Raw genomic sequence first — 25,165 nt, 5'->3', positions numbered from 1 at the left:
CCACTGAGTCCCCTACTCTAGGAGGGTCCACTGGGGAGTTTCACCCAGGGCCGGACAGGGACCCACCTGGCGCTTGATCAGTTGCACCTTATGTAGGTTCACAAAATTCTCCATCTCTGGTACATCTTGGGCCAGGAACCTGGGGGTGGGGACGACAGAGAAGGGGATTGTGGGATAGTGACACAGCCTGCTCTGGCCCACAGAGTCCCCCTTACCCCTTAGAAGAGGAACTCTGCTTCTGAGAACCTTCCAAGCTTTGGGGAAACGTCCCCGCTCCCGGGCTCCCGCACCCCCCGCCTCCCCCCACTGCCAAGATCCCTCCCCGACCCCCCCGTACTTGTGCTCCTCACACCACCCCCCTCTCCCACTGCTGAGATCCCTCCCAATCCCCATCCCCACCCCTGGACCCTATCCCAACCCACAGCCCCCTGCTCTCCCAGCCCTGGGCTCCCCACTCACCGGTCAAGCCGGCACCATGTTTCCTTAAGTGACCAAGATTTCAGACCTTTCACACTAATGATCCCTCTGCCTTTCCACACAGGCCTTGGGTCTGGGACCCTTAAAACACAACAGCTGTTCAACTAAATGAGCCCAAGTTGGGGGGAGGAGGAGGGATTGGGAGCCTGGGAATAAATCCAGTCTAAAGGTGAGGAGTTGTCATGGGGGGGTGGGGGGGCTGCAAGTCAGGATGGAGGGACAGTGGCAGTCAGGGGGAGCCCAGGGCTGGGCTAGCAGGGGGTTGCTTGTATCAGCATGAAGCACAGAGCACTGTGGTGCTGGGTCTGGGGGTGGGGCCCTGACGGATTTAAATCTGTCAGGTGATTAGCTGCTTGCAAACTCAGCGCCTGCACCTGTTCAAAGTCTCGCGGGGGTGGGGGGGCGGAAACTGGGTTGGGGGGACTCAGCCAGCCTTGTCTCTGATCAGGTCCTGCCTCGCTAGCTCGACAGGCCGTAGGGTGGGGATTTAGAAGGGGGCACTCTCCCCTCACAGTCAGTGCTGGCCCCAGCCCTAGAGCAGCCCTCGGGGGGTGCTGAGCTGCGGGGGGCTCAGTAGGGGGCGCTATGTGCCTCACCTATACACTGCAGTGTTACTTAGAGGCCACGGCTGTTCCTTTCCCCTGGACTCGGTGCAGCATGGCCAGGCCAGCCCCAGACGGAGGCTCACTGTGCTGTGGCTCCCAGAAGCGTCTTTGCTCCCGAGGTCCCTGGAGTCTGGGGGACTGTTACCTCCCATGGGGGGAGGGTGGTCACCAGGGGCTGGTGCCTCGGGATAAATGTTGTAGAGCAGATGAGCGATGGGAATGGATGGAACAATGCCCCTGTTAGGCCTGAATAAAGATGTAGCACAAAAACCAGTTATGTCAATCTGACTGAAGTCAGCATGTTTCATAAAGCCCTGGGAAAAAGTGAGATACGAAAGGGAGGTGCATTCCTCAAGTTACCAGCTGCGTTAACTCCTGTCTTCCAGTGTCTGGTGCTTGGCAACTATGCTGATAAGAAAGTTGCTGGGGCATCACAACTTGCTTACATTATAAAGAAAGACAGATGTGCTTTGTTATTAGGGTTTGTTACTAACCAAAGGGGGGTGGGATATGGGTTGTGTGAAGTGAATAATTTATGACGTAATAAAACTGTCTATATAAGCTATACTAAGCTGTAAAGGGGGGGGCTGGTTCTTTTCGGATACGAGCTGTTCTTTACTGATACGTGCACTTATCAATAAAGAACTTTTGATCGGACCTTGCTGGTGTTGCCTGGTCTCTCTGCGGTCAGACAACGAACTTCGCTGTTGGGGTTCGAGTCCCCGACATCTTTGGCGACTCCGCCGGGACTTTGTCTGACTCTCCGGCGGGGGATCAGACTTTGAGGCAACGCAGCGCGCATCCTCTGATTTAGAGGAGCCTTGCCTGGTAATCTGATCTCTGCGTCGGCGATAAGGCGAGTTCTGTGAACCAGCTGAAGCTCGTAGAAATCCAGCAACATCCACCTACCCGTTGAGTAGGGTTAAGGTTGCCTGGGTTAGAGTCCCAGTGCAGATTGTCGGGGTTTGAGTCCCTGACAACTTAGGTCTGGGTTAGAGTCCCAGTCCAGGTCTGGGTTAGAGTCCCAGTCCAGGTTTGCACAGGATCCAAGTAGTCTGGGTTAGAGTCCCAGCCTGGGTTTGAGTCCCAGTCCAGGTGTTCGAGTCCCCTGGAGAGGTAAGTGAGCGCTCGACGCGGGAGGTGGGGGTTAGAGTCCCTTTACCTTGACGCGGGGAAGAGGGGTTAGAGTCCCCTTACAAAATGGAACAAGTTGGCAGTAAGTGTCTGGGGGACGCCCCATTGTCTCTAATACTTAAAGATTGAAAGAAGATTTCTGGAACCAGGTAGCTTTTGGAGCTGTATGTTTAAAGCTGTATGGAGAGCTCTTGTAAAAATCCCCCAGCATATGCCCCAGAGCCACACTGCGAGGAAGACTGTCCGTGGGGACGTCTGTCTCTCTTGGGCTCACGCCATCTGAATTTATTGACTGTGCAGCAAGATATGATGCATCGTGGTAATAGGAAATAATGGCCTTGGTGTGTGTGTGTGTGTGTGTGTGTGGAAAATGGGGGAGGGACAGTCTAAATATTCCACCTCACCCCCTAAGGGTACCCCAGCATGTTACATGTACGTACATTATGGTCTTAAAACCTGCAGGTATTTAAAGAATTGGAATCTTTACACGCGTGAAAATCTATCTAAACAATGCCCATTAGAAGGTACCTTCAATCTAGATAAGATCATATATCTCAAAGGAGCTTTTAATCACCAAAGTAAAGCCTCTGACACAGTGTGAGCAATTTGTCTAGGAACGGGTTAATTTGAAATTCAGCTTGCCTTGGTGAAACTGGAGAAGCCACGGGCTGGAATCTGAACTGAACTCTCTAAAAGAGACACTGCAGGAGATTCCAGGGTGTAAAAAACAGCTCTCCCAAGAGCAGAAGCATGTTGGAAATTCTGGACAAGCTGTATACAGGATAATCTCCCGTCTGCCTATTCCCCTTCTCTGAACGTTATACAGACGTGGCCAGTTTGGACATGTGTGAGTATTAAAGTGGCTTAAGGGTTAAAGTATTCATGTTCTTCCTGAGTAATGTGGGAGCGTTCCCAACACTCTTCATTGTTGTTTTATTATTTTTAATTAAGCTTTAAAATTTGATTATATGGTGTGTTCCCCCAACGTCCTGCAGTAGATGAATTGGTAACAAATTTGTCACAGTTTGGTGAGCAATTGAGAATAGGGGAGCCCTATAGAATTTACACCATCTATCTGTTTTACCCTTGTTTTGTGTTTCTTTTGTTTGGTACTTTTGGTGTTATATGTTGAGGATTGCATGATTAAAGGTGAGCCTACTCTCAGCTGCAGTAAGTCTGAGAACTGGAGAGGGGTTTAGCATTTTTCTCTCCACCCTGGTTGACCGGAAGGGTGGCAGGTGGATCTGCCCCCAGTCGTAGCAGGACTGGGCAATAGAGTAGTTGGAGAAAAAGGGCCGAGATGTGTACTTGATAACTAGAATTGAGCAATTAAGAGCATGGATCATGAACCAGGCGGCAACTCAAACCTGCGCCAGGGCAAGTTGCAGGCCTTGAGACAGGATTTCCAGTTAGAAAAGGAAGCCCTGGCTAAGCAAGTACCAGTCCTTCAGGGACTTGTTAAAATTTAACCATTTGTGCTCAGCATATGTCGTAACAGCAGTGTGTTTGCTACAAGAGGAAATTAAATAGTTCAACGCCAGTGGGCCATGTGTTTTGCCCAGGTGGCAAGCCTCACAGGGGAGGACTCAAGTAGTTTTGTGAGTAGAAATGTTTTAGGGAAAGGACCAGACGGGTGGGGGCTACTTAAAAAGCCCACCCTCCTAGCTAACTGGTAGTGGAATGCGTTGGTACCCATGGAAAGAAACGGTTCAGAAAAAAAAAAAAAAAAAAAAGGATCGGGCCCAGGCGGCCAGGCAACAGACAGAGAGCTTGGAGAACAGGTTGGAAACTTTTAGGGTGTAGTGAAAAAAAAAAAACAAGAACAGGGTAAGTAAGTATACGCATGTGGGTTCAAATACTCAGAAGAATATTTGGAATGGTGATCTGAGTTGGTAAGTGGTTGTTGAAAGGACAAGCAAGTGATTTAAGGCACAGTGAAAAGTTAACTCTATAGTTGCTGGAGGGAACAGCAGTTGAATTTTGTAAATGTACTAAAGTAAAAAGTTCTTGGTGTCTTTGAAATGTTTGTAAATAAATTCAGGCAAAGAAATTATTAGATTGCAATCATTTGGCTATGAACAATTTTGTTAAATTAGCTGAAGAATGTATCCAGTGCTATGTCATTAAAATTGTATTAGGCTCTAAGAGCACTGTGAGTGATGATGTTTTCTTTCAGTGTTTACAAGCAGGAGTTACAAGTAAAAAGTGAGCCAGCAAGCATCTGTATTAATGCAAATTATCTAATTAATATGGGGTAATTCCCTTGTTTTGCCTAAAATCAACAAGAGTAATTGTATATTTTTAGTAATGATTGCCTGCCCAGAAGAGGTAGACTTCTGTTTTGTCTTTCAGATAATCAGAGAACACTGATGCCGGCTGAACAGCATTCAACGTACCATGATTTGCTGGCACAGTAAAAATTGTGTTTTGTGTTCTATGTTCTGTCTTGTGGTGTTGTCTTGTGGCCAAAATTGATGTGTTTAATATTTTTATGGGATGGTCTGATTTAAAATCAAGCAGCAGTGTTGGATTAAAATGCAGATATTTGTTTTGTTCAACTTAGAATACAAAGTGTTTGGATACATCAGAAAAATGTGATATACTAAAGTCTTATACATTTTCTTAAGTAAGAGAAAGATACTACATTGGCCAAAACTTTTAATTGACAATTGTTATTGAAATTTGCATATTAACAGTCTTTGAAAGCAAGGGCATGGAAAGTTAACCCACTCCCCATATTGTACATGGGATCCTTCTGGCTACCTCAGACTTCTAGCCAGAGGGCTGGGGATGGTGGAAAGCTATTGGACTAGAGTTTGTATTGAATGAACTCATCAAAGTGGGTGTGCTTGTCCTGGTTTGTTGTTTTAAAGCTCTCTAATAAGGTTATTTTAGTTAAAGGGTATATGTGGCATATATTAGATAAGACTAATGTACTGTATAACAGCAATGTGTATGTGTTCATTGTTAACACCAGGTGTATACGTAAAACATGAAAGTTTTTTTTGTAGGTTAAAACAAAAAAAAAAAAAAGCTGAGAAGGGAAGCGAAAAAAAAAAACAAGTTGACTGAAAAAAAAAATAGATAACATGCTCAGTTTAAAGCTGAGACACTGACTTTGTTCAAGGACACTCCTCACAGCTAAGACTTGGCTAACCCTCAAAAGGAACAAGGGGGGGACTTAAATTTGCCCATGCAGCTATAAAATTTGTAAACTCTGCAAAGACACTAATGCAATGTGTTAGGTTTCTTTTCTCACAGGTAAAGAAGAAACAACCCAAAGATCCTAGCAGCCCTCTCACCCCTTGGAACCAGGAGACTGGGTCTACATAAAGATCCTTCAACGAAAGACTGCCTTGGCTCCATGCTGGAAAGGCCCGTATTGAGTCCTGCTGACTACCAACACCGCTGTGAAGTGCCAAAGACTGACTGTTTGGACCCAGGATTCTCTCTGCAAAAAGACCCCTCCACCTCAGAAGAATTCTCCTACTGATGATAAGCCTATTTTTTTTTCTAGTTCTATTGTGCTTCTGAACAGCATGGCAAAAGGACAAGGTAACGTGCTGGTTGAACCTCTCCCTTGTCCACGGACAAATCTATTGTGCCTTTGAATTTTTCTAAAAGAAGCAAAACCATTACAGGGTGATGTACTCATCATCTCTTTCCTGTAGAATGCTAAACTACATCTGTTTTGGGAAAGAAGAAAAAAAAACACTCACTCCACTGACATTGCCACAGTCCAGGAATTCCTGACCAAAAAGAACATTAAGAACTGACCCTGGTGAAGAAACAAACAATTACACACTGGCAGGAAGAAATTTGTGGGACTTATGTTTGGAACTGTGGTATTAATTGGATTTTGGGGTTTATTCTACAGGCTGTGCCCTGTGTTTTGGATAACTCCTTCAGCATGTATTGCCCTCCCTCATTGCATTTTGAATAGCATTGTCCTTATCCAGTTTTCAGATCGCTTTTACATACCCAGATTGCTCACAAGGGGCTGCCATTAGATTAGCACAACAGCGGGCCTGGGTTATTTCCTCTGGAAAGAAAGAGAATTGACCAAATCCCTGTGGTCTAGGGGCCAATGGTACACTGCCATTTGGAATATTCTTAAAGGCCAAGAAAATCATGAGAAATTGGGCCAACTAGAAAAGGCCACTAGACTTATTTTTGATGCTCAGCTATCTTAAGTACAAGCTGGAGTTGGTGAGTTACATGTCATTTCCACCCTTAGTTCTGTGACCCAGAAGTTACTGACAGAGATGGTACTAAATATCACTGAGGCTGGAAAGGCATTGCAGTGGGATCTAATATGTTTAAATTGATCCTGAGCACTGGACTTGGCCCACTGCCCTTACAGACACACAGGAGTACCATCTGATCTGTGGTCATGAAGACATACTTGGACACTTTCTGGATGGAAGTGTGGACATTCACAGTGCTCCTTCCAAGCATTTGGACCGGTTAGGGTGGGTGTGGGCTCCCACATACCAGATCCTGCCGGGTCCATGGGGAGGAGGCGTGTGGGACTGAATTATTTACCGAGACATCTGGGACATTAGACCCCTTGGTATACCTAACTGATTTATAGTCAGTGCCCCAGACCAATGAACTGTTACCCCTGAAGGCGATTTGTAGCTTCGTCTGCAACTGAAGAAACCGTAACCCGGTTGTGCCCTGCCAAGCGATCATTTGTTGTCCCAAGAGTCCCGTTGGTCCTCTAGGGACAAAGGGGGGATTGTTAGGCCTGAATAAAGATGTAGCACAAAAACCAGTTATGTCAATCTGACTGAAGTCAGCATGTTTCATAAAGCCCTGGGAAAAAGTGAGATACGAAAGGGAGGTGCATTCCTCAAGTTACCAGCTGCGTTAACTCCTGTCTTCCAGTGTCTGGTGCTTGGCAACTATGCTGATAAGAAAGTTGCTGGGGCATCACAACTTGCTTACATTATAAAGAAAGACAGATGTGCTTTGTTATTAGGGTTTGTTACTAACCAAAGGGGGGTGGGATATGGGTTGTGTGAAGTGAATAATTTATGACGTAATAAAACTGTCTATATAAGCTATACTAAGCTGTAAAGGGGGGGGCTGGTTCTTTTCGGATACGAGCTGTTCTTTACTGATACGTGCACTTATCAATAAAGAACTTTTGATCGGACCTTGCTGGTGTTGCCTGGTCTCTCTGCGGTCAGACAACGAACTTCGCTGTTGGGGTTCGAGTCCCCGACACCCCATTGTCCCCAAATCTGTCCCCCTCCGTGGTGCAGACCCTGAGGGCACAGGCGCAGGTTTGAGGCTGCTTGGATGTCTAAAGCCCAACCCCCACACCTCGGATTCCCTCCCCCCACACACACATCTGCCCCCCATCCCCGGATCTCACACCTGTAGCTCCTCTGCTCTGTGGTTTCCGTCACTCTTCTGCCTGCCCCCCCCCCACACTTTTAGGCCCCCGCGGATGCCTGGGCAGGCAGTGAGCAGCTACTACCATGGGGCCTGGAGTCCTGCATCCCTGTCTCCTGCTGCTGTGGGTCTGGGTCTGTGCCCTCCCAGCTGGCTCTGTCCTGCCCCCTGAACTCAGCAAGGTAAGGGCTGGAGGGAGCAGTTTTGGGGTGGAGTGGGCCTGAAAGCCAGAGAAGACACCGAGTGTCTGTGCCAAGAGCCACTGGCTACTGTGCTGAGACCCAGCATTTGGTGCATGTGTGGAGAATCCAGGGACGGGGATTGGAACCAGCATCTGTGAGAGGGGAAGGTCCTGTAGGGCCAGTCTGTGCCTCACACTCCTGGGACGCTCCCCCATGCTCCACGTGCTGCTCCCCACCCCCCCGACACCCAAACTGCGCACAGACACCAACGCCCACCCACCCAGACGGGCATGTCCCCCCCATCCATCCCAGACAGCAGCAGGCTCCACCCTACACCCCAAAGCAGGGACAGCTAGGGGCTGGGGATTGAAGGGGTGCAGAGCCCAGGGTTGTGTTAACGGGGCTGTGGGTGTGGATTGGGGGACACCAGCAGGGCTGTGGGCAGGAGGAGCCCGGGGCAGAAGTAGCAGGGGGCTGTGGGGGCGGATTGGGAGGACGACTAGCAGGGCTATGGGCAGAGGGAGATTAGGGCAGGGGTAGCAGGGGGCTGTGGGTGTGGATGAGGGGGCACCAGCAGGGCTGTAGGCAAGGGGAGCCCTAGGCAGGAGTAGCAGGGGGCCGTGGGTGCGGAGGGGGGCACTAGCAGGGCTGTGGGTAGCCAGGGGCTGGGAGTGGGGATTGAGGCAGGGGCCCTGGCTGCTGGGACGCCCCTTCGTTCCCCACCATCCTGCCTTGTCCATTTCAGGCTGAAGTGACTCGAATGTTCAAGGATTTTATGATTCAGTTCAACAGAACCTACAGGAGCCCCGCAGGTGACGGACAGGAAGGATTGGGGGGGCTGTTGATGTGGGGGGCAGATGGCTCTTTCTGGAGGCTGTTACCGTGGGGAGAACGTGGGGGCAGCAGGGGGATGGATGGGCCTGAGGCCGGGGTGGACAGACCAGCCAGATCCCCTTCTCCCCGCCTCTGTGACCAGCCACCTCTGAGCCCGGCCTCCCCGCGGCTGGTGTGAGCCACCTTCCCTGGGCCCCGCATGCTCCCCTCCCCCCAGGTCCCAGAGCAGGGCGCGGAGGGGCTCTGCTGCTGTCTCGCTCTTTCTGTCACGGTGGTTTCACACCCAGCCCCTGGGGCTCAGCTCTGTAGCTGGCAGCGGAAAGAGGCGCGGGAAGGGTGGAAAATCCCCGCCCCAATTTGTGCTGGGGAGTGGAGGAGGAGGGTGTCGTGCCCCCCAGTGCCCGTGACCCCCCCATCCCCCTCCAGAGCAGCACAGACGCTTTGGGATCTTCACGCGGAGCCTGCTTGCGGCACGGCGGCTGCAGGAGACGGAACTGGGCACGGGGCAGTACGGGGTGACCCGCTTCAGCGACTGGACAGGTGGGGAGCGACCCCCAACGCCCAGTGCCTCCGAGCGCTGCATCCCTCTCCCCTGCAGCTCTGCACCCCGTCCCGTGCACCCCCTTGCCCTACCGCTCTGCACCCCTCCCTTCCCCTTCACCCACTGCTCTGCACCCCCTCCTGTGCACCCCTCGCTTCCCCTTCCCCCACCGCTTTGCACCCCCTCCTGTGCACCCCTCCTTTCCCTGACTGCACTGCTCTGCACCCATCTCTTCCCCTGCCCCCAACCACTCTGCACCCCTCCATGCACCTTCTCTGCACTCCCTCCCTTCCCAGCCCCCCCTCTTCATTCCCCTTCCCCACCCTGCCCCCCTCCCATGCACCTTCTCTGCCCCCACTGCTCTGGCCCCTTCCCCTGCCCCCCTACTCTGCATTCCCTCCCTTTCCCACCCCCATCACTCTGTACCCTTTTGCCAGCCCCCCACTGCTTTGCACCCCTCACTCCCCCTGCCAGCACCCCCGCAGCACCATCTCCCTCCATCTCCGCAGATGAGGAGTTCCGGGGGATGTTCCGGAGCTCCCCGCCCCCCACCATGCACCAGGCCCCCCGGCTCCCGAGGAAGAAGCTGCCCCCGTCCTGCGATTGGAGGAAGGCGGGGGCCGTGACCGCCGTGAAGAACCAGGTAGTTGTGGGAGGGGCAGGCTGGGAACCCCCAGACAGGCAGTTAGATGGGGCAGGACAGGGGGAGCCATGGGGGGGCTCTAATGACAAAATCGTTCCACCGCCAGCCCCCCTCCCCACTGCAAACACCAGCCGGTGCCCCCTCCCTCAGCTGGGGCACTAGGGTCAGCGCTGAGGCCAGGGAGAGCGCCCCCTCCTGCCCTGCAGCACAGCGCCCCCTGGCCAGTGATGAGCTGCCAAAATATTAACAACCGGTTCCCTCCTCCTCACCCCATGAGGGGGTTGTGCCCCCCCCACCTCCCCGGGATTCCTGCCCCATCCAACCCCCCATGTTCCTTGACAGCCCCCCCCCCCGGGCCCCTGCCCCATTCACCCCCCTTCCCTGTCCCCTGACTGCCCCCTGCCGCCCCATCCAACCCCTCCTCTCATTCCTGATGGCACCCCGGGACCCCTGCCCCATCCAACCACCCCTTCTCTCTGTCCCCTGACTGTCCCTGGAATCCCTACCCCGACTGCCCCTCACCACCCCATCCAACCCCTGCTCCTTCCTGACTGCCCCCCAGAACCCTTGCCCCCATTCAATCCCCCTGTTCCCTGCCCTCTGACCGCCCCGACACTAATCCACCGCCCCAACTCCCCTGCCCTCTAGCCAACACCCCTTCCCTGCCCCCTTACCGTGCTGCCTGGAGGTAGGGGCCGGGCCCGGGGTTGGGACCGGAGCCGCTTGGCCAGGGCCGGGCCCAGGGTCCGGAGCCAGGGCACCCGGAGAAGAGGTGTCCGGCCGGCCGGGCCCGGGGCTGGGCCGGAGCTGCACCGCCCAGCGGGCCGCAGTTGGAGCTGGGGCCGGATACGCGCCGGCCGGGATTGGGGTCAGGGTCGGGGCCAGGCCGGAGCCCTGCGGCGCCCCCGCCCCAGCTCACCTGCAGGAAGCTGCTGCTTCCTTCTCAACCCTCCCAGGCTTCCCCTGCCAACAGCTGATTCGCGGGAAGCCAGGGAGGAGAAGCCGGGGGAGCGTTCAGGGGAGAAGGCAGAGGCGGAGTGAGGTAAGCTGGGGCTGGGGGAAGGGCAGGGAGCTGCTGGCTTTTAAATTTAACAAAAGCTCCTTTTTCCAACCGGTTATCTCTTGCGGGACAACCGGTTCTAAAAGTGCCTCTAAATGTAACAACCGGTTCCCGCGAACCGGTGGGACCCCAGCTCACCACTGCCCCTAGCGCCACGCTGGGCCTCACCCCTCTCTCCGCAGGGCAAGAAGTGCGGCTCCTGCTGGGCCTTCGCTGCCGTCGCCAACATCGAGTCCCTCTGGAACATCCACTTCCACCAGCCCCGGAACCTCTCGGTGCAAGGTAGGGGTGGGGGGAGCCCTGCCCCCTGGACTGGAACAGGGCGGGGCACCCCAGCGCTGCCCTGCTGTGTGCAGCAGCCCCACAGGCTGGGGTGAATGGGGCACAAAGGACTGAGAGGGGGGACCTGGGACTGTTCTAAGCTCCATCCCCTTCCCAGCTGTGAGGGAAGGAGAGTGTGTGTGTTTGAGAGTGAGAGAGAGTAAGTACCCCCTTCGCTTCTGTCCCAAACTGGAAGTTTGTAACCCTTCACGGGCCTGGGAGCAGGCTGGGTGTGTGGGGTATACGGGACCCTGTCTCCATGCATGGGGGTTCACATATTTGCACCCCATTAGCACTCCCTGGGGTGGGGGGACAGCCCCACCAGACTTGCCCTCCTGGTACGCTAGGATCCCCTCAACTCTCCCCCACAGTCTATTATCAGCTGAGCCCTGCCTGTGGAACTCTCCCCCACCAGATGTTAAAGGGGGGGGTGGCAAGTGCTGAGTCTCTCCATCCAGGAGTGGGTTGATCACCCCGGTGGGAGCCACTGTGGGATGTCTTGTCTGTTGGATGAGCCAGTGCCTACTGCGGTCTTTCCTGGTCAGTGTGTGCCACCCAGCAGGAGCAGGATCCCAGGGTGTGACTGGGGTGATGGGGAGCTGGCTTGGTGCTCATCCACTACTTCCCTTGCAGAGGTGTTGGACTGCAGCTGGTGCGGAGCGGGGTGTGGAGGGGGCTACGTGTGGGACGCTTTCACTACGGTGCTACAAAGGCGTACGTAGGCACTGGAGCGACGTGGGGTCCTTTGCCCTGCAGACAACAAACCCCCCTCAACCCCCAGGACTGTCTTCTATTCACCCCTCACAACTGTTTACTGTGAGGATACTTTAGTGCATGGAGAGTCACTCTGACTCATACTGGCCCCCCCACCCCCATCGTGTCAGGCACTGCACAGATCCCGACCCAGATTGGGGCCCCTCTCACCACAGGTGCTGCACAGACCCCTTGACTGAGATTGGGGCCCCCAGCCCAGTCTGCAGCCCCCATCACCGGACGCTGCGCAGTCCCTGACTGAGATTGGAGCCCCCGTCATGCCCGGTGCTGCATGGACCCTGACCCAGACTGGGAGCAATCTTCCCAATACTGTATACAGAAGGGAGACCCCTCCTCACCCCTAGACCCTGCTCTGGCCACACTCTGTGACAGGCTGAATTTGCGGGGAGGGGGTTTACTCTGACCCTTGAGTCCAGAACAGGGGAAGGATGGAGCAGGGACTGAGGTGCTCTGGGCCCATCCCAGACTTTCACATACACTCCCTCCCAGGTGGTCTGACCAGCGAGGATGCTTACCCCTACACAGGGAGAAAGGAGACATGCCGCAACCTCAATGAGCCGGCAGCCTATATCCAGGGCTTCCAGACACTATGTGGAGATGAGAAGGGTGAGGCCTGGGGGGAGAGGGGTTGGGGTGGGGTCAGTACTGGGGCCAGGAGTGGGCCATCCAGGGTTGAGTTCTGGGGGCAAAGGGAGCAAGTGAGGGGCAGTAGAACAGGATTAGGGGTTGACAAAAAGGGCTGAGGGGGTAAGGAGGGAAGCAGGGCCAGGGTAGGGCCAGAACTGATCAAGACTTGGTCAGTTTCCAGGCAGCTGTGCATGGGCAGGAGGGTGCATGAGGTGAGGTGTGTGAAACCAGCAAGGGGCTGGTTAGTTTCATGCTTCCCCCTGGGGGAGCTCTGAGCAGCAGAGGGGGAATGTGAGGGGTGCTCGGGGCCCAGAGGACACAGGGAGGGGCAAGGGCCAATGTAGCCAGTGTGTGGGAACAGCAGCAGCCTGGTAGGGCCAGGCCTGGGTCAGGGGTGTTTGTTCCTGGGGCACTGTCCTCACCCAGCACATTTGGGTTTCCTCTTGTAGAAATAGCTGCACACGTCGCAACCAAGGGCCCAATCACAGTTACCCTGAACTCAGCTGCCATGAAGGTACGTGCCTCCCAATTAGCAATGCGGGAGAAGCCCTCTGGCTACTCAGCCCATCCCATGGTGACCCACCCACTAACCCCCCGATTCACTTTCTGCTCTTTTTTGTGCCTCTTCAGCATTATCAAAATGGCATCTCGGCGCCCTCAATGGATAACTGCAGTCCAGAGCACGTGGATCATGTTGTCCTGCTGGTTGGCTACGGGGAGGATGGTGAGTGGGGGTGGGCAGTGCAAGGGTTTGGGTTTGGGTGAGATGGGGTTAAACAAACGGGGGGTTTGGCAGGAGGCTCAACTGTCAAAAGCACTAAGACCACTGTGCCCGTCTCTTCACCAATTCATTGCAGAGAAGAAAAGGCGCTACTGGGTCATCAAGAACTCCTGGGGGGAAGACTGGGGAGAGGAGGTGAGTGGGGAGTGTATGGGGCTGCCCCAGGGCAGTGCTGTCCATGGAGATGTGGGCTGGTTTTGTCTGAAGGACACTGTGCTGTGGGATCTTAGAGGTGGCCTCTGGGTGGGGTGCAGGGACTGATTATACAGGGATCCCCTGCCCAATGCTGACACAGCCACCACTGGAGTGAGGTGTGGGCTTTTCTTATACACTCCCTGTCCAAGTTCTGACCCCGTTCCAGTTTGATGCAAAGGCGGAGTGAGGGTTTGTCTACACTTAAACTGCTACAAGACAGCTGCACCGCCACTTCCACCAATGGCAGGGGTTCTCCTGTCCCTGAAGTTCATCCACCTCCCAGAAAGGCAGGAGCTGGGCTGACGGAAGAATTCTTCCATCCACCTAGCGCAGGCTTCTGCGGGGGCAGGTCGGCACTGCTACGTCTCCCGGGGTGTGTGGATTTTTACACCCCCGAGAGACAGAGCTATGGCAATGTCAGTTCCCAGTGTAGAGCAGCCCTGGATGAGGAAAGGCTGGCCAGTACCATCTGTCCCTAACGCCGTGTCCCCCTCGGCAGGGCTATTACCGTCTGTATCGCGGCAGGAACGCCTGCGGCATCACCACGTTCCCTGTAACAGCCACTGTCACCCGGGTTGGGGCCCCAGGACATGAAGTCCACTGCCCCACCTGAAGGGGGTGCTGCTGCTGCAGAGAGCCTGCGGACTCCCCTGCTACCACTAAGACAGAAATAACGGGGGCCCCGGGCCTTTGCTGTGTGATGGGGGAATGAACTGGATACTCAGATTGCAATAGCTTCGGTACCCAGAGCTGGGCTCCGCGCTTCCAGCAACACTGCCTCTATGCGAGTGCTCCTTCCCTTTGCTGCAGCAGCGAAAGGGACCCGTGAAACTGCCATTAAACTGCTTTTATGTGCTGGGTGTGTGGCCGCTTTGATTGGGGGAGGTTGTTAATTGTTAACCTGAGTGTACCACCCCTGTGCTGCGCACTCCACACACCAGCACGCTCGGTACAGTAACGGTGCTGGCTTTATTGGGATGCTACAATCACAGCTAAGGGGGTTTCCAGGTGCTGCCCCCAGGGCCATGGATGGGGGAGAAACACCCCTTCCCCCAGCAGCTCTTGATACCAAAATGGGCATAAGTCCTCCCCCCACCCCCTCTCATGGAAGGAGCTGGCCTGATCCCAGACAATGCAGCTGGGTCTGCACCCCAGGGTGGGGGTGGGGACAGCAGCCCTGACGCCCCCCTCTGCATGGTCCCAAGTCAGCAGTGTGCACCCTGGGGGCAGCTGGTGGTTCACTGCACAGCAGGGGGCCTCAGCTCCCAGTCCTGGCTCTGATCCAGTGAGGGCTCCTACGGGATCTATTGCAGCTCTGATCTCTATCACCCCCGAGAGGCGGTTCAGGCAGCAGCCAGGCCCTCACTCACTGGCATGTTGATATGGGCAGTCAGCAAGGGCATGCTCTGGCCCTCCCGCAGTACAAACACCTGCAAGAGAGAAGACAGAGAGCCCAGCACTGAGATGCAGCCACCTCTGGGGTGGGGTGCAGGGACTCTTTATACATGGATCCCTCCCTTGGCACTGATATGCAGCCACCTCTGGGTCCTACCCCCACCCACCCACCCACCCCAGGATGGAGGTGGGAACATTTTAAAGGGTGAGGCTTCTCTCTGGGGTGGGGTGTCCCTGTACAAACCTTGATGACGTCCGAGATCCCCTTGTCGCTCAGACACTCCACAAAGGTTTCAATGGGGTAGTTCAGTCCCGGGACCAGCATGGGGGCCTGTAGGGAGATGAAGCTGAGTCAGTGAGAGTGCAGGGGCCTGTAGGGGTGGTCAGAGGTGCTGGGGGGTGGGGGTACCTTGAAGAAGGCTCTCTTCATGGCATAGAGGCTCTGATCGTAGAGGAAGCTCACCAGCAGGTTGATGGAGGGGCACCCAGCTGATGTGTTCTGAATGTGGAGGGTCAGTTTGAAGGTGGGGCCGATGCCCTGGACCTGGGGAAGGGGATGCGGGGTAGATCCTGAGCACAGGTTCAGTGCAAAGGGGTGAGAAGTCCTTAATCCCTCAGCCTATCCAGCCAGCCTGGGGTTGGGGAGGGGGGGATTCTCCACCACAGGAGCCACAAGAAGGGACCCCTGGAAATCTAAAGAGATGATTGAATCCCAAATCTCACCCCCTCCATTCCTGAGTTTGGCCCAGATCTGCTCACTGAACTAGACACACTCTCTAGATTGGAAGCCCCCAAGCAATGGAGACTTCCCCCCTCTTGTTCGAAGGGCAAATCCCTCTCCCTGTTAAACACTGGCTGTGGCTGACGGTGGCTCCTGGCTCTTGTTCAGACTTTGTCTGAGATCTTCGTGAGCCCCCTGCTCCCACAAATCCCCCCACCATGCAGAGAGACTGGGACAAGCCCCCTCAGGACCTTCTCTCAGAGGAACTCTTCCACTAGGGCTCCCTGAGGCCCAGGGTTTCCATTGTTCGTGTGGCCCCTCACTGACCCCTCCCCAGTGGGTCAGTATCCTCGTGGAAGAGCAGCCCCCCAGGTGCATGCAACATCCTGTAATGGCCTCGCAGACGCTGCCTGCTCGGCTTCCAGCACCTCCACCCTGGGCAGCAGAGAAATCAGATGCTTCTCCCCCACCAGTGACCCTGCCAAAGCAGGCAGCTTAGTCTAGTGGTTAGACCACGTGCTTCAACCTAGAGCCCTGCAGTGGGACTGGGATCCCGAGGCTCCTGCTGACATAACAGTGGGAGTGGCAGAAAAATTCAAGAAACAATGCGGGAGCAGGATTAAAAAAATAGTGCTTCTGTATCGCAAACCACACAAATGCTCCAGCCAGCAGGCACTGTTCTCTGGCCACCCAGCTCTGCTGCCAGCAGCAGCGCAGAACTAAGGGTGACAATGGGAAATCTCCCTGCCTGTGCCTGGGGATGGCTTCCTGTCCCCTTTGCATGATGATGCAGGGGCTTTCCAGCCATTTGCAGGGAGGGGTAGAGGTTTCTAATCCCTGTGTGGGGGAAAGGGGAGATGCAGCTGAGAGGGTCAGGGGGTGCCCATCCCATTGCATGGGGGTACACAGAGTGGATGGGTGCTGGTGGGGAGACATTTGCTGATAGCAGCACATTCATAGAATCATAGAATATCAGGGTTGGAAGGGACCTCAGGAAGTCATCTAGTCCAACCCCCTGCTCAAACCAGGACCAACTTCCAATTTTTGCCACAGATCCCTAAATGGCCCCCTCAAGGACTGAACTCACAACCCAGGGTTTAGTAGGCCAATGCTCAAACCACTGATCTACCCCTCCCCCAATGTTCAGACATTGCCGGGGCAATTTCAGAGCTCTGCAGCAGGACTGGGATCTCATGGGTCCTGCTGCCATAATACCACAAGCAGGATAAAAAAAACCTGCCCAGCCCCACACCCACTAGACCCCCTCCCCTCCTAGAGCTGTGGAGAACCCAAGAGTCCTGGCTCCCAGCCTTTGCCTGCACAATCCTGAATTTTCTCACCCTGGTGTCCCCATGACCAACTCACCACTGCATTCATCTTAAGGGGCTCCTGCAGTGTGGATGTGATGGGCGCCAGGCTGGACTCCAGCGCCTTGACATAGGCCCGGGCTGCCATGAGCCGCAGCCGGTACAGGTCCATCTGGAACACGCGGTGCATGGCTGGCAAGGGGTGAAGGGACAGCGAGGACAGAAAGTCAGCCTGGGGCCAGCAGCCAGACAACACGGGGGATCTCTACTAATCACAACGGATCTTGGCTTTATGCCTTATCTGTACCACAGGGCCCTTTAGTGTGGCATCGCGGCACCAGGATCAGCACTGAAGCCCTGCACTGCTCCCTGGGGGCAGCTGGTGGTTCACTGCACTGCTCCCTGGGGCATAGGGGCAGCAGGGACTGCAAGAAGAGAGTTCCCCCCACTGAGTCCCCATCCTGCTCCGTGCAGCACAGTACCCCCAGTGGCTGGTCAGTGCATTTGCACTGACATGCTGAGTTGGTAAGTAAATCCCAATCCAGAGGCTTCTCTCTTTCCCATGGTTGATGCTCAGAGTGGGACTGGTGGCTCTATGGCTGGGCGCATGGGCAGAGACCCATGGCTGGGGGGGCAGGGAAATGGTGGGAGATGCCCCAACTCACCTCCCACCCCCAATCTCCACTCCCCCTCCTCATTCCCCTACACCTCCAACTGCTCCATCCCCAACCTGCCCACAAGCAGTCCCCCTCCTCAACCCACCATTCCTGCCCTACTCACCCACGGCATTCTCGCGCTCCCGCAGCGTCTGGTCCACGTACAGCCTGGTCTTCTTGGGCACGCTGAGTCGGATGCTCTGGGCCACGGGAGGCCCCAGAGACGTGTCCTTCTCCTCAAACACGGCCGTGCGCTTCAGGATCTTAATGATCAGCCCCCCTCCTGGGGGGTGGGACCACCAGGATAGAGTACAAATGAGCACAAAGGTCCTGAATCCCCTCTCCCTGGATCAGACCTGTGGGCCCATCCCCCATGGTGTACTGTCTCCAATAGTGGCCGGTCTCCTTAATGTCCCTTGCTGCACTGCACTGTCCCACAGGAGTTGAATTCCTTCCTGACCCACCAGCTGGAATCCAGCTGATGCCCAGATGTTTGAGGGTAGAATTTCTAACGTAGGGTCAGGGTGTCCTGCACACAGCCAGCAGCATCCCTTGCAGGGTGCATTCAGTATTGCACAGAAGCAATTGCATGGAACTAAAGGTGCCCACCCGGCATGCCCCTTGCCTACCTTTAGTCGTCATGATCAGGGTGTTGTCCTCACGCCCATAACGGCCAAAGCAAATACTGGTGACCACATCCTGTGGGGGAGTGAGAGGGGTAATGGGGTATCAGGCAGCTCGGCCAGTGCCCTGGCTCCCCCATAACTACCAGACCCACAATCCTGGCTCCTAGCCTCCTCACTCTAACCGGCTAGACCCCACTCCCTTCTCAGAACCAGAGAAAGAACTCAAGAGCCTAGCTCCCAGCCCCCTGCTCTAACCCATGAGACCCTACTCTCCTTCCAAACCTGGGATAGAACCCAGGAGTCCTGCATTAACCCTGGCACTGGCTTTGCTTGGTGGGGAGTTACCTGGGTGCGGATGACGTCCACAAGGTTTTTGTCCCGGTACATGTGCACCACCTGGTTGGCCAGACCTACCATCACGGCCTGGAAGCCGCGTGATTTCTGGTCTAGGAGGCTCATGGTCATCAGTGGGGCTGGCAGATAGACTGTCCACAGCTTCTTCCCCTGTAAGAGAGAGAGATCTGGCACTCAGATGTAGCCATCTCTGGGGTGAGGTGCAAGGCTGTTTATCTGTCTCTGGGGTGGGGCAGGGGGGCTATTTATACAAGGATCCGTTGTGTGGCCCCCCTGTGACACTGGCCCCCTTAGCAGACCAGACCTAGAATGGAGCCATGGCGATCTCCCGCTGGTCCCCCCAGGGAGAGGCGCCTTGGTAATAGGTGGTGTAGGGAGCAGATCTGGGGGCACATAGGTTCCAAGACCTGCCCAGCTGCCCCACCCCTAGTGCCCCATAGCGGGTGCCCTCACCCACTCCCACCTTCTGTGTATAGCCCTGCAGGGTTTCATCAGAGCAGCCGGCCACGATATTCTTGTGTACCCGCACCAGCCCCACGGGTTGGGCACTCAGCTCGATGCAGTACTTGGGCCGCTTGGACTCCCTGGAGTGGGAAGGGAGGGCAGACAGGTCAGTGCCAGCCCCGCACAGTGCTTGCTGCCCCACCCAGCTCCCTCCTCACACCCTGCCTTGTGGGCTCCCGTCACCCTCCCCCACCCCCTGCGCCCAGGAAATGGGCACAGACAGGCCTCACCTGTAGGGATGTTACAGCAAGACCAAACCTTCAGGCACCGGGACCTGGGCTGAGCCCTTGCATGGAGGGAATCACCCCTGTGGGAGAGCGCTACAAAGAGAGGTGCATTATGGGCAACTGGCATGGGTGGCTGTTGGGCAGTGGGGCAGCAGAGAGGCAGAGTATTGGAATGGGCCCATGGGTCTGATCGGCGAGGGAAGGGAATACCAAGCTGGAAAGGACCATAGGTCTGATCCGGGGGGAGGCGGAGACATACCCGGTTCCTTATCTTATGTTCCTCAGCACTCCCCTGCCTTCCCCTTTGCCCCATTCCAGCCCCAGGCATCCCTCACAGCTGGCTGTCACCTGCGCAGGATGTAGATGCTCCCATCCCGGCAGGCCACCGTGACCCGGTACTCCACATCGAACTGCCCCATCACGTCCAGGAAGGCTGGCACGCTCGGCAACGTCATCTGCGACAGCAAATGGAGAGCTGGGGCAGCCCCACACCCATGGGAACGAGCTATATATGAGCAGGGGTCCCTCGCCTGGTGCTGAGATGCAGCCACCTCTGGGGTGGGATGCAGGGACTGTTTATATAGGGACCCCCTCACCCGGCACCCCACTCACCTTGGCCAGGATAGTGAAGGCCTCAGGGTCCAGGATGAGGACATCGGCGCTCTCCGTCCCGATCACCAGGCAGCTGACTGCATCCTCATCCGCCATGTTCTTCTTCAGCGTGCTCATGCAGGTGATGACAGTCTGGACAGGGAGATGGGCATGAGAGGGGCATGGACCTCCCCCTTCCCCACTCCCCCTCTCTACCCAGGGAGGGCAGTGCCAGTCACCCCAGGGCATGCTGGGAAGTAAGGGTACCTGCATGGCCCTGCTGGGACCCACTAGACATCGGTGAGGAACTGGCAATGCTAGAATACCCCCTTTTTCTAACCCCCACCACACCAAGTCCCCTACTCTGGGAGAGTCCACTGGGGAGTTTCCCCCAGACCTAGGGCAGGGCAGGGACCCACCTGGCGCTTGATCGGTTGCCCCTTATGTAGGTTCACAAAATTCTCCATTTCTGGTACATCTTGGGCCAGGAACCTGGGGGTGGGGAAGACAGAGAAGAGGATTGTGGGATAGTGACACAGCCTGCTCTGGCCCACAGCGTCCCCGCTACCCGTTAGAACAGGAGCTCTGCTTCTGACAGCCTTCCAAGCTTTGGGAAAACGTCCCCGCTCCCAGGCTATGCTCCCCACACCACCTGCCTCCCCCACTGCCGAGATCCCTCCCCGACCCCACGCCCTGGAGCCTGTGCTCTGCACACCACCAGCCTCTCCCCTCCACTGCTAAGATCCCTCCCCGATCCCCCCCCAGCTTGTGCTCCCCACACCACCCGCCTCCCCCACTGCCGAGATCCCTCCCCGATCCCCCCCCAGCTTGTGCTCCCCACACCACCCGCCTCCCCCACTGCCGAGATCCCTCCCCGATCCCCACCCCCGCGAGCTTATGCTTCCCACACTACCCGCCTCCCCCACTGCCGAGATCCCTCCCCGATCCCCACCCCCTGGCTTGTGCTCCCCATGCCTTCTGTCCCCCCGCTGCCAAGATCCCTCCCTGATCCCCAACCCCCAGCCTGTGCTCCCTACACCATCTGCCTTCCCCACTGCCAGGATCCATCCCTGACCCCTTCACACACTCTCCCTTGGCCACCAGCCTCAATCTCCCTGCTCCAATCCCCTAAAAAAGCCAAGTTCCTAGAGCTCCCAGCCCACGCTTTTGGTGCTAGCCAGGAAATCGCTGGAGGGTGAGGTGCTCATGCCACTCCTTGCCCTCAGTGGTACCATATGGCCTTACCTCAGTGATCGTACTGACAGGGGGATCTCCGCCTTCTCCCTGACACACACCAGGAAAGGAAGATGTTGAACAGAGAGGAAGACATTGGACAGAAACTCAGTACAATACATTCACCTTCACAGACCCTGCCATCCACAACCCAGAACAGATCATAGGAGTCCTGATTTCCCACCCCTTCTACTGTAACCACTAGATCCCACTCCCCTCCCAGAGCTGGGGATAGAACCCGGGAGTCCTGGCTCTTAGAATGCCCGGCTCTAACCTCAAGGATCTCCCCAGAGTCCACACCCAGGGATCGAATGTTAAATGCCTCTGGCATTAGCTCCCAGCACTTGCTAATCCAAGGACCAGGATGGAGTTTCAGGGATGTGTATGGTGATGTGACAGTCCATGGGGGGAGGGAAGAGCCACTCACCGGATCCCCTCCAGCATTTCCTTCAGAGTCAGGGGGTCGATCATGTCCTGGAACGAGATGCAGATGGAGAGAGATGGGAAGGCACATGGCTATAAGCTGGGAATAGAAGCCAGGAGTCCTGGCTCCAAGCCCCTCCATTTTAATCACTAGACCCCACTCCCACAGCTGGGTCTGATGTGGAGTGCCAGGGAGGGGTGGGCCCATTGGTTTGAGGTGGGGGGCAGGGGTGTGGACAGGTACCCTGGGCTGGCCATTCCACCCCACACCTGCTCACCTCTTTGGCCTGCTCCCAGACATCCTGCTCCAGGGGGTTGGCATCCAGGGGGGGCAGGGTGAATTTGAAGTAGGGCCGCAGGTTCTTGTAGACATAGACGAATGGGCCGGAGGCCACAGCCACGGCAGGCGTGCGTGGCTCATTCTGGTCCATCAGGAAGGTGGAGACGGCAGACGGCAGGTCCAACAAGGTGCTCTCACTGGCCAGCCCCGTGCCCCGGTACACCTTCAGCCTCATGGTGTGCCCAGCCATGCCCAGGTCACCCACCACCAGCTGGGGGGGTAGACAGAGACAGAAGGGCAGTGCTGGGGGGTCCTCACCCCCAACCCCAGGGCAGCTTCCACCTGCTGGGCTGGGCACAGGCACCCTCACTACCTCCTGCCCAGAGGGACAACCAGCCCAGAATGCTCACTCCCACCCCGAGAGACAACCCCCACCCTGAACAACCCCCTGCCCTCACCCCACCCAAGATACACACACCACATCCAGATGCTGTTTGCCCCTGGCGGATTAGCCAAAGCCAGGGTGGAGTGTAGGGGATACCAGGCCCAGGGGGCTGATCGGGGTGGGTGGGGGAGGGGGGACCAGGCCAGCCTTCCTCACCTTGTACTCTCCATCGCCATGCAGGTCAGCCAGGGCTGGAATAAAAGAGAGATGTGGAGTCAGCACCCCTGACAACCTCCCCCCACACTAAGCAGGTCCAGCCATGCCCGGTATCTGTATGGGAGACCAGGGGGACGCTCTCCCCTCCCAGTTAATGCTGACCACAGTGCTCCAGCATGGTGTCAGGGGTCACTGTACTGCAGTACGTGTGTGTGTGGGGGTGGGGGAGGGATTAGTAAGAGGCGTTCTCTCCTCGCAGATGTGCTGGCTCATTCCATACCAACTGAGGAGGCTTGTGCTCCAGAGCCATGTAATAATTTGAAGGACTTTGAGATGAAAGCAGCTCTGGAAACATGGAGTGTAAGAGCATGACTGGGAGTCAGGACTCCTGGGTTCTATCCCCAACTCTGCGAGAGGAGTGGGAACTAGTGGTTAGAGCAGAGGGGCTGGGAGCCGGGACTCCTGGGTTCTATCCCCAGCTCTGTAAGGCAGATTATCTAACCACTATGCTCAGTGCTCTGTAACCACAGGGCTGTGTCTATCACTGCTGTGCATCCAGTTCCCCTCTGAGATGCTCTCAGCAGGGTCTCATAAAAGTCCATAGTGGCATGAAAGGTTGGGGGAGATGCCCTAGGGGAAACCCCTGTAATGGATGGTCCTCCTCAGGTCCTAGCTAGCATGAGCCCAGCAGTATTAGTCATTATCCCTAGCAGCACAGCTCCCATCTAGCTCCCCCTCCAGGGACGTTAGTGGTGGACATGATGAAGGCAAGGTGCCATAGAAGGGATTAGAGAGACAAGGAATTGGACCAACTTCTGTTGGTGAGAGAGACAAGTTTTCAAGCTACACAGAGCTTTTCCTCAGGTGTGGGGAAAGTACTCTGAAAGTGTCTCTCTCTCTCACTGGCAGAAGTTGGTCCAATAAAAAATTCCCTCCCCCATCTTGTCTCGCTAATATCCCGGGACTGACACAGCTACAACTACACTGCAGACAACAATTAGAACGGATTACAGAGGGCCCTGGAATCCGGGGCTGCTTGCTACGCGCTGCAGTTAGTTATTTAATGGTGATCCGAGGCAGGCTGGGAACCAAGCTTCTAACCTCAGCTTTGGGAGGGGAGTGGGGTCCAGGAGGTTAGGGCTGGGGCCTAGGACTCCTGGGTTTATCCCCAGTTCTGGGAGGAGATAATGAACACAGTTATAAAGTTTTCTTCCCAGCACTATCAGGAATGCAATAGCTGCTTTCCAGTGGGTTCTCCTTGGAGGACCTAGAGATGTGGAGCTGGGGTTCTGTCACTGAAGGGCGGGAGGGAGAACACCTTCCTGCCAACCAAGCATCAGGCCTCATAGTTAAATAAGCGTCAGACTGTCCCCTTCATTGCCTTTCCCTGCGTTTTTAAGTTCCACGTCCTGTTTGCTGTGGCTGTGCGTCTCACACACTCACCTTGAGAGACAGGAGACTATGGAGAGAACAAGAGCTCCCATCCCCGTGAGTGTTAACAAACCTGGGTGGGTGGGAGGGTTTATTTCGTATTCCCAGGGTTGGGATGCCATGGCTCTGTACACAACTATGCTTTGCCATACGCCAGCACCACACGTGCTTAAGTGACCTTGAGAAGAGCTTCCTTTGCGAGGTACCTCACTAAGTTATTGATGGAGAATGGGGGGGAGAGGGCAGATAAGGGAAGGAACTTATCTAAGCACCTACAGAGACAACATAGCAAGGGCAGGAACAGAATTGGATTCTCAGCACCCCACTGCCCACACATCATAACCACTGGAATAGAAACAAAAAGTCCCGATTCCCAGCCCCCCTCCAATCTAACCACTAGCCCTCACTCACTTCGCAGAGCCAGAACTCCTGGCCCTTTTCCCCCTCCCTCCCCGCCTCTAACCACTCAATGGGCCTCACCCAGGAGAATCCCACTAGACCATTCCCCAGCTCTCTCAGCTCAGGGCACTTTATGGGAGGATCCTGGACTTACCGATGGACGAGGAGAAGGTGTAGAGATTGGCCATGGGGTCGTAATGGGCATCCAGCCATTTGGAGTTGGCTTCATTACTGGAGAGGGACATGGACAGGGTGGGGACACAAAGAGACAGGTAGACAGAGCGACAGTGAGAAACTGGGATATATTTCAATCAATCAACACATGGAACAGAAATTCCAGCCGCCCCAACCCCGCCCCCATCTGCTCTAACCACTAGACCCCACTCCCCTCCTAGAGCTGGGCTAGAACCCAGGAGTCCTGGCTCCCAGCGCCGCCCCTACTCTAACCACTGGACCCCACTCCCCTCCTAGAGCTGGGCTAGAACCCAGGAGTCCTGGCTCTCAGCGCCGCCCCTACTCTAACCACTGGACCCCACCCCCCTCCTAGAGCTGGGCTAGAACCCAGGAGTCCTGGCTCCTGGCTCCCAGCCCCTCCCCCCGCTGGGAAGAGGATCCCAGTCATTGCCACCCCCAGTTAACCAGGCCCAGGAAAGAGGGGTTCAGGGATCACCAACACCGCCCCACACACACACACACCTCTCGCTGCTGGAAGAGGAGGCCGCCGCCATGTCTTTCTACAGGACTGGCAGGATCCGTTGCTACGGCAACCCAATGGCTGTGAATGGGAGCAACCGGAAAACAGTCCCCGAGCCAGATACGGTGTCGCACTCAAAAGGGTCC

At 55.8% G+C, this 25,165-nt stretch overlaps 3 protein-coding genes across 3 annotated transcripts in view; 1 reads left to right on the top strand and 2 right to left on the bottom strand.

Moving 5' to 3' along the window:
* The window catches only part of LOC123374026 (Bardet-Biedl syndrome 1 protein homolog), a 6,377-nt gene extending 5,984 nt beyond the window's left edge, over positions 1 to 393 (bottom strand). Inside the window, exon 1 of the mRNA XM_045023423.1 lies at positions 67 to 393. Coding sequence (XP_044879358.1) covers positions 67 to 393 — 327 coding nt within the window. The remainder of the gene's footprint in view (positions 1 to 66) is intronic.
* The window catches only part of LOC123373780 (cathepsin W-like), a 14,882-nt gene extending 474 nt beyond the window's left edge, over positions 1 to 14,408 (top strand). The window contains exons 2-12 of the mRNA XM_045022918.1: positions 7,665 to 7,801; positions 8,547 to 8,613; positions 9,062 to 9,175; positions 9,686 to 9,819; positions 11,062 to 11,161; positions 11,834 to 11,914; positions 12,464 to 12,580; positions 13,051 to 13,115; positions 13,232 to 13,325; positions 13,459 to 13,517; positions 14,077 to 14,408. Coding sequence (XP_044878853.1) covers positions 7,706 to 7,801; positions 8,547 to 8,613; positions 9,062 to 9,175; positions 9,686 to 9,819; positions 11,062 to 11,161; positions 11,834 to 11,914; positions 12,464 to 12,580; positions 13,051 to 13,115; positions 13,232 to 13,325; positions 13,459 to 13,517; positions 14,077 to 14,190 — 1,041 coding nt within the window. The 5' untranslated portion in view covers positions 7,665 to 7,705 and the 3' untranslated portion in view covers positions 14,191 to 14,408. The remainder of the gene's footprint in view (positions 1 to 7,664; positions 7,802 to 8,546; positions 8,614 to 9,061; positions 9,176 to 9,685; positions 9,820 to 11,061; positions 11,162 to 11,833; positions 11,915 to 12,463; positions 12,581 to 13,050; positions 13,116 to 13,231; positions 13,326 to 13,458; positions 13,518 to 14,076) is intronic.
* Positions 14,388 to 25,165, bottom strand: BBS1 (Bardet-Biedl syndrome 1). Its single transcript, XM_045022917.1, has 17 exons — positions 25,022 to 25,165; positions 24,480 to 24,556; positions 22,496 to 22,530; positions 21,893 to 22,165; positions 21,619 to 21,665; positions 21,204 to 21,242; positions 20,378 to 20,450; positions 19,980 to 20,111; positions 19,716 to 19,822; positions 19,100 to 19,220; positions 18,628 to 18,786; positions 18,286 to 18,355; positions 17,781 to 17,939; positions 17,059 to 17,192; positions 15,382 to 15,516; positions 15,217 to 15,303; positions 14,388 to 15,007 (listed from the first exon to the last, which is right to left on the bottom strand). Exons 1-17 carry the CDS (start codon positions 25,051 to 25,053, stop codon positions 14,921 to 14,923), a joined length of 1,767 nt encoding a protein of 588 aa, XP_044878852.1. The 5' UTR covers positions 25,054 to 25,165; the 3' UTR covers positions 14,388 to 14,920.

Source organism: Mauremys mutica, chromosome 7 (assembly GCF_020497125.1).
Source record: "Mauremys mutica isolate MM-2020 ecotype Southern chromosome 7, ASM2049712v1, whole genome shotgun sequence".
NCBI lineage: Eukaryota > Metazoa > Chordata > Testudines > Geoemydidae > Mauremys > Mauremys mutica.
The sequence above is the reverse complement of the archived record's forward strand: the minus strand, read 5'-3'. Positions and strand labels throughout refer to the sequence as shown.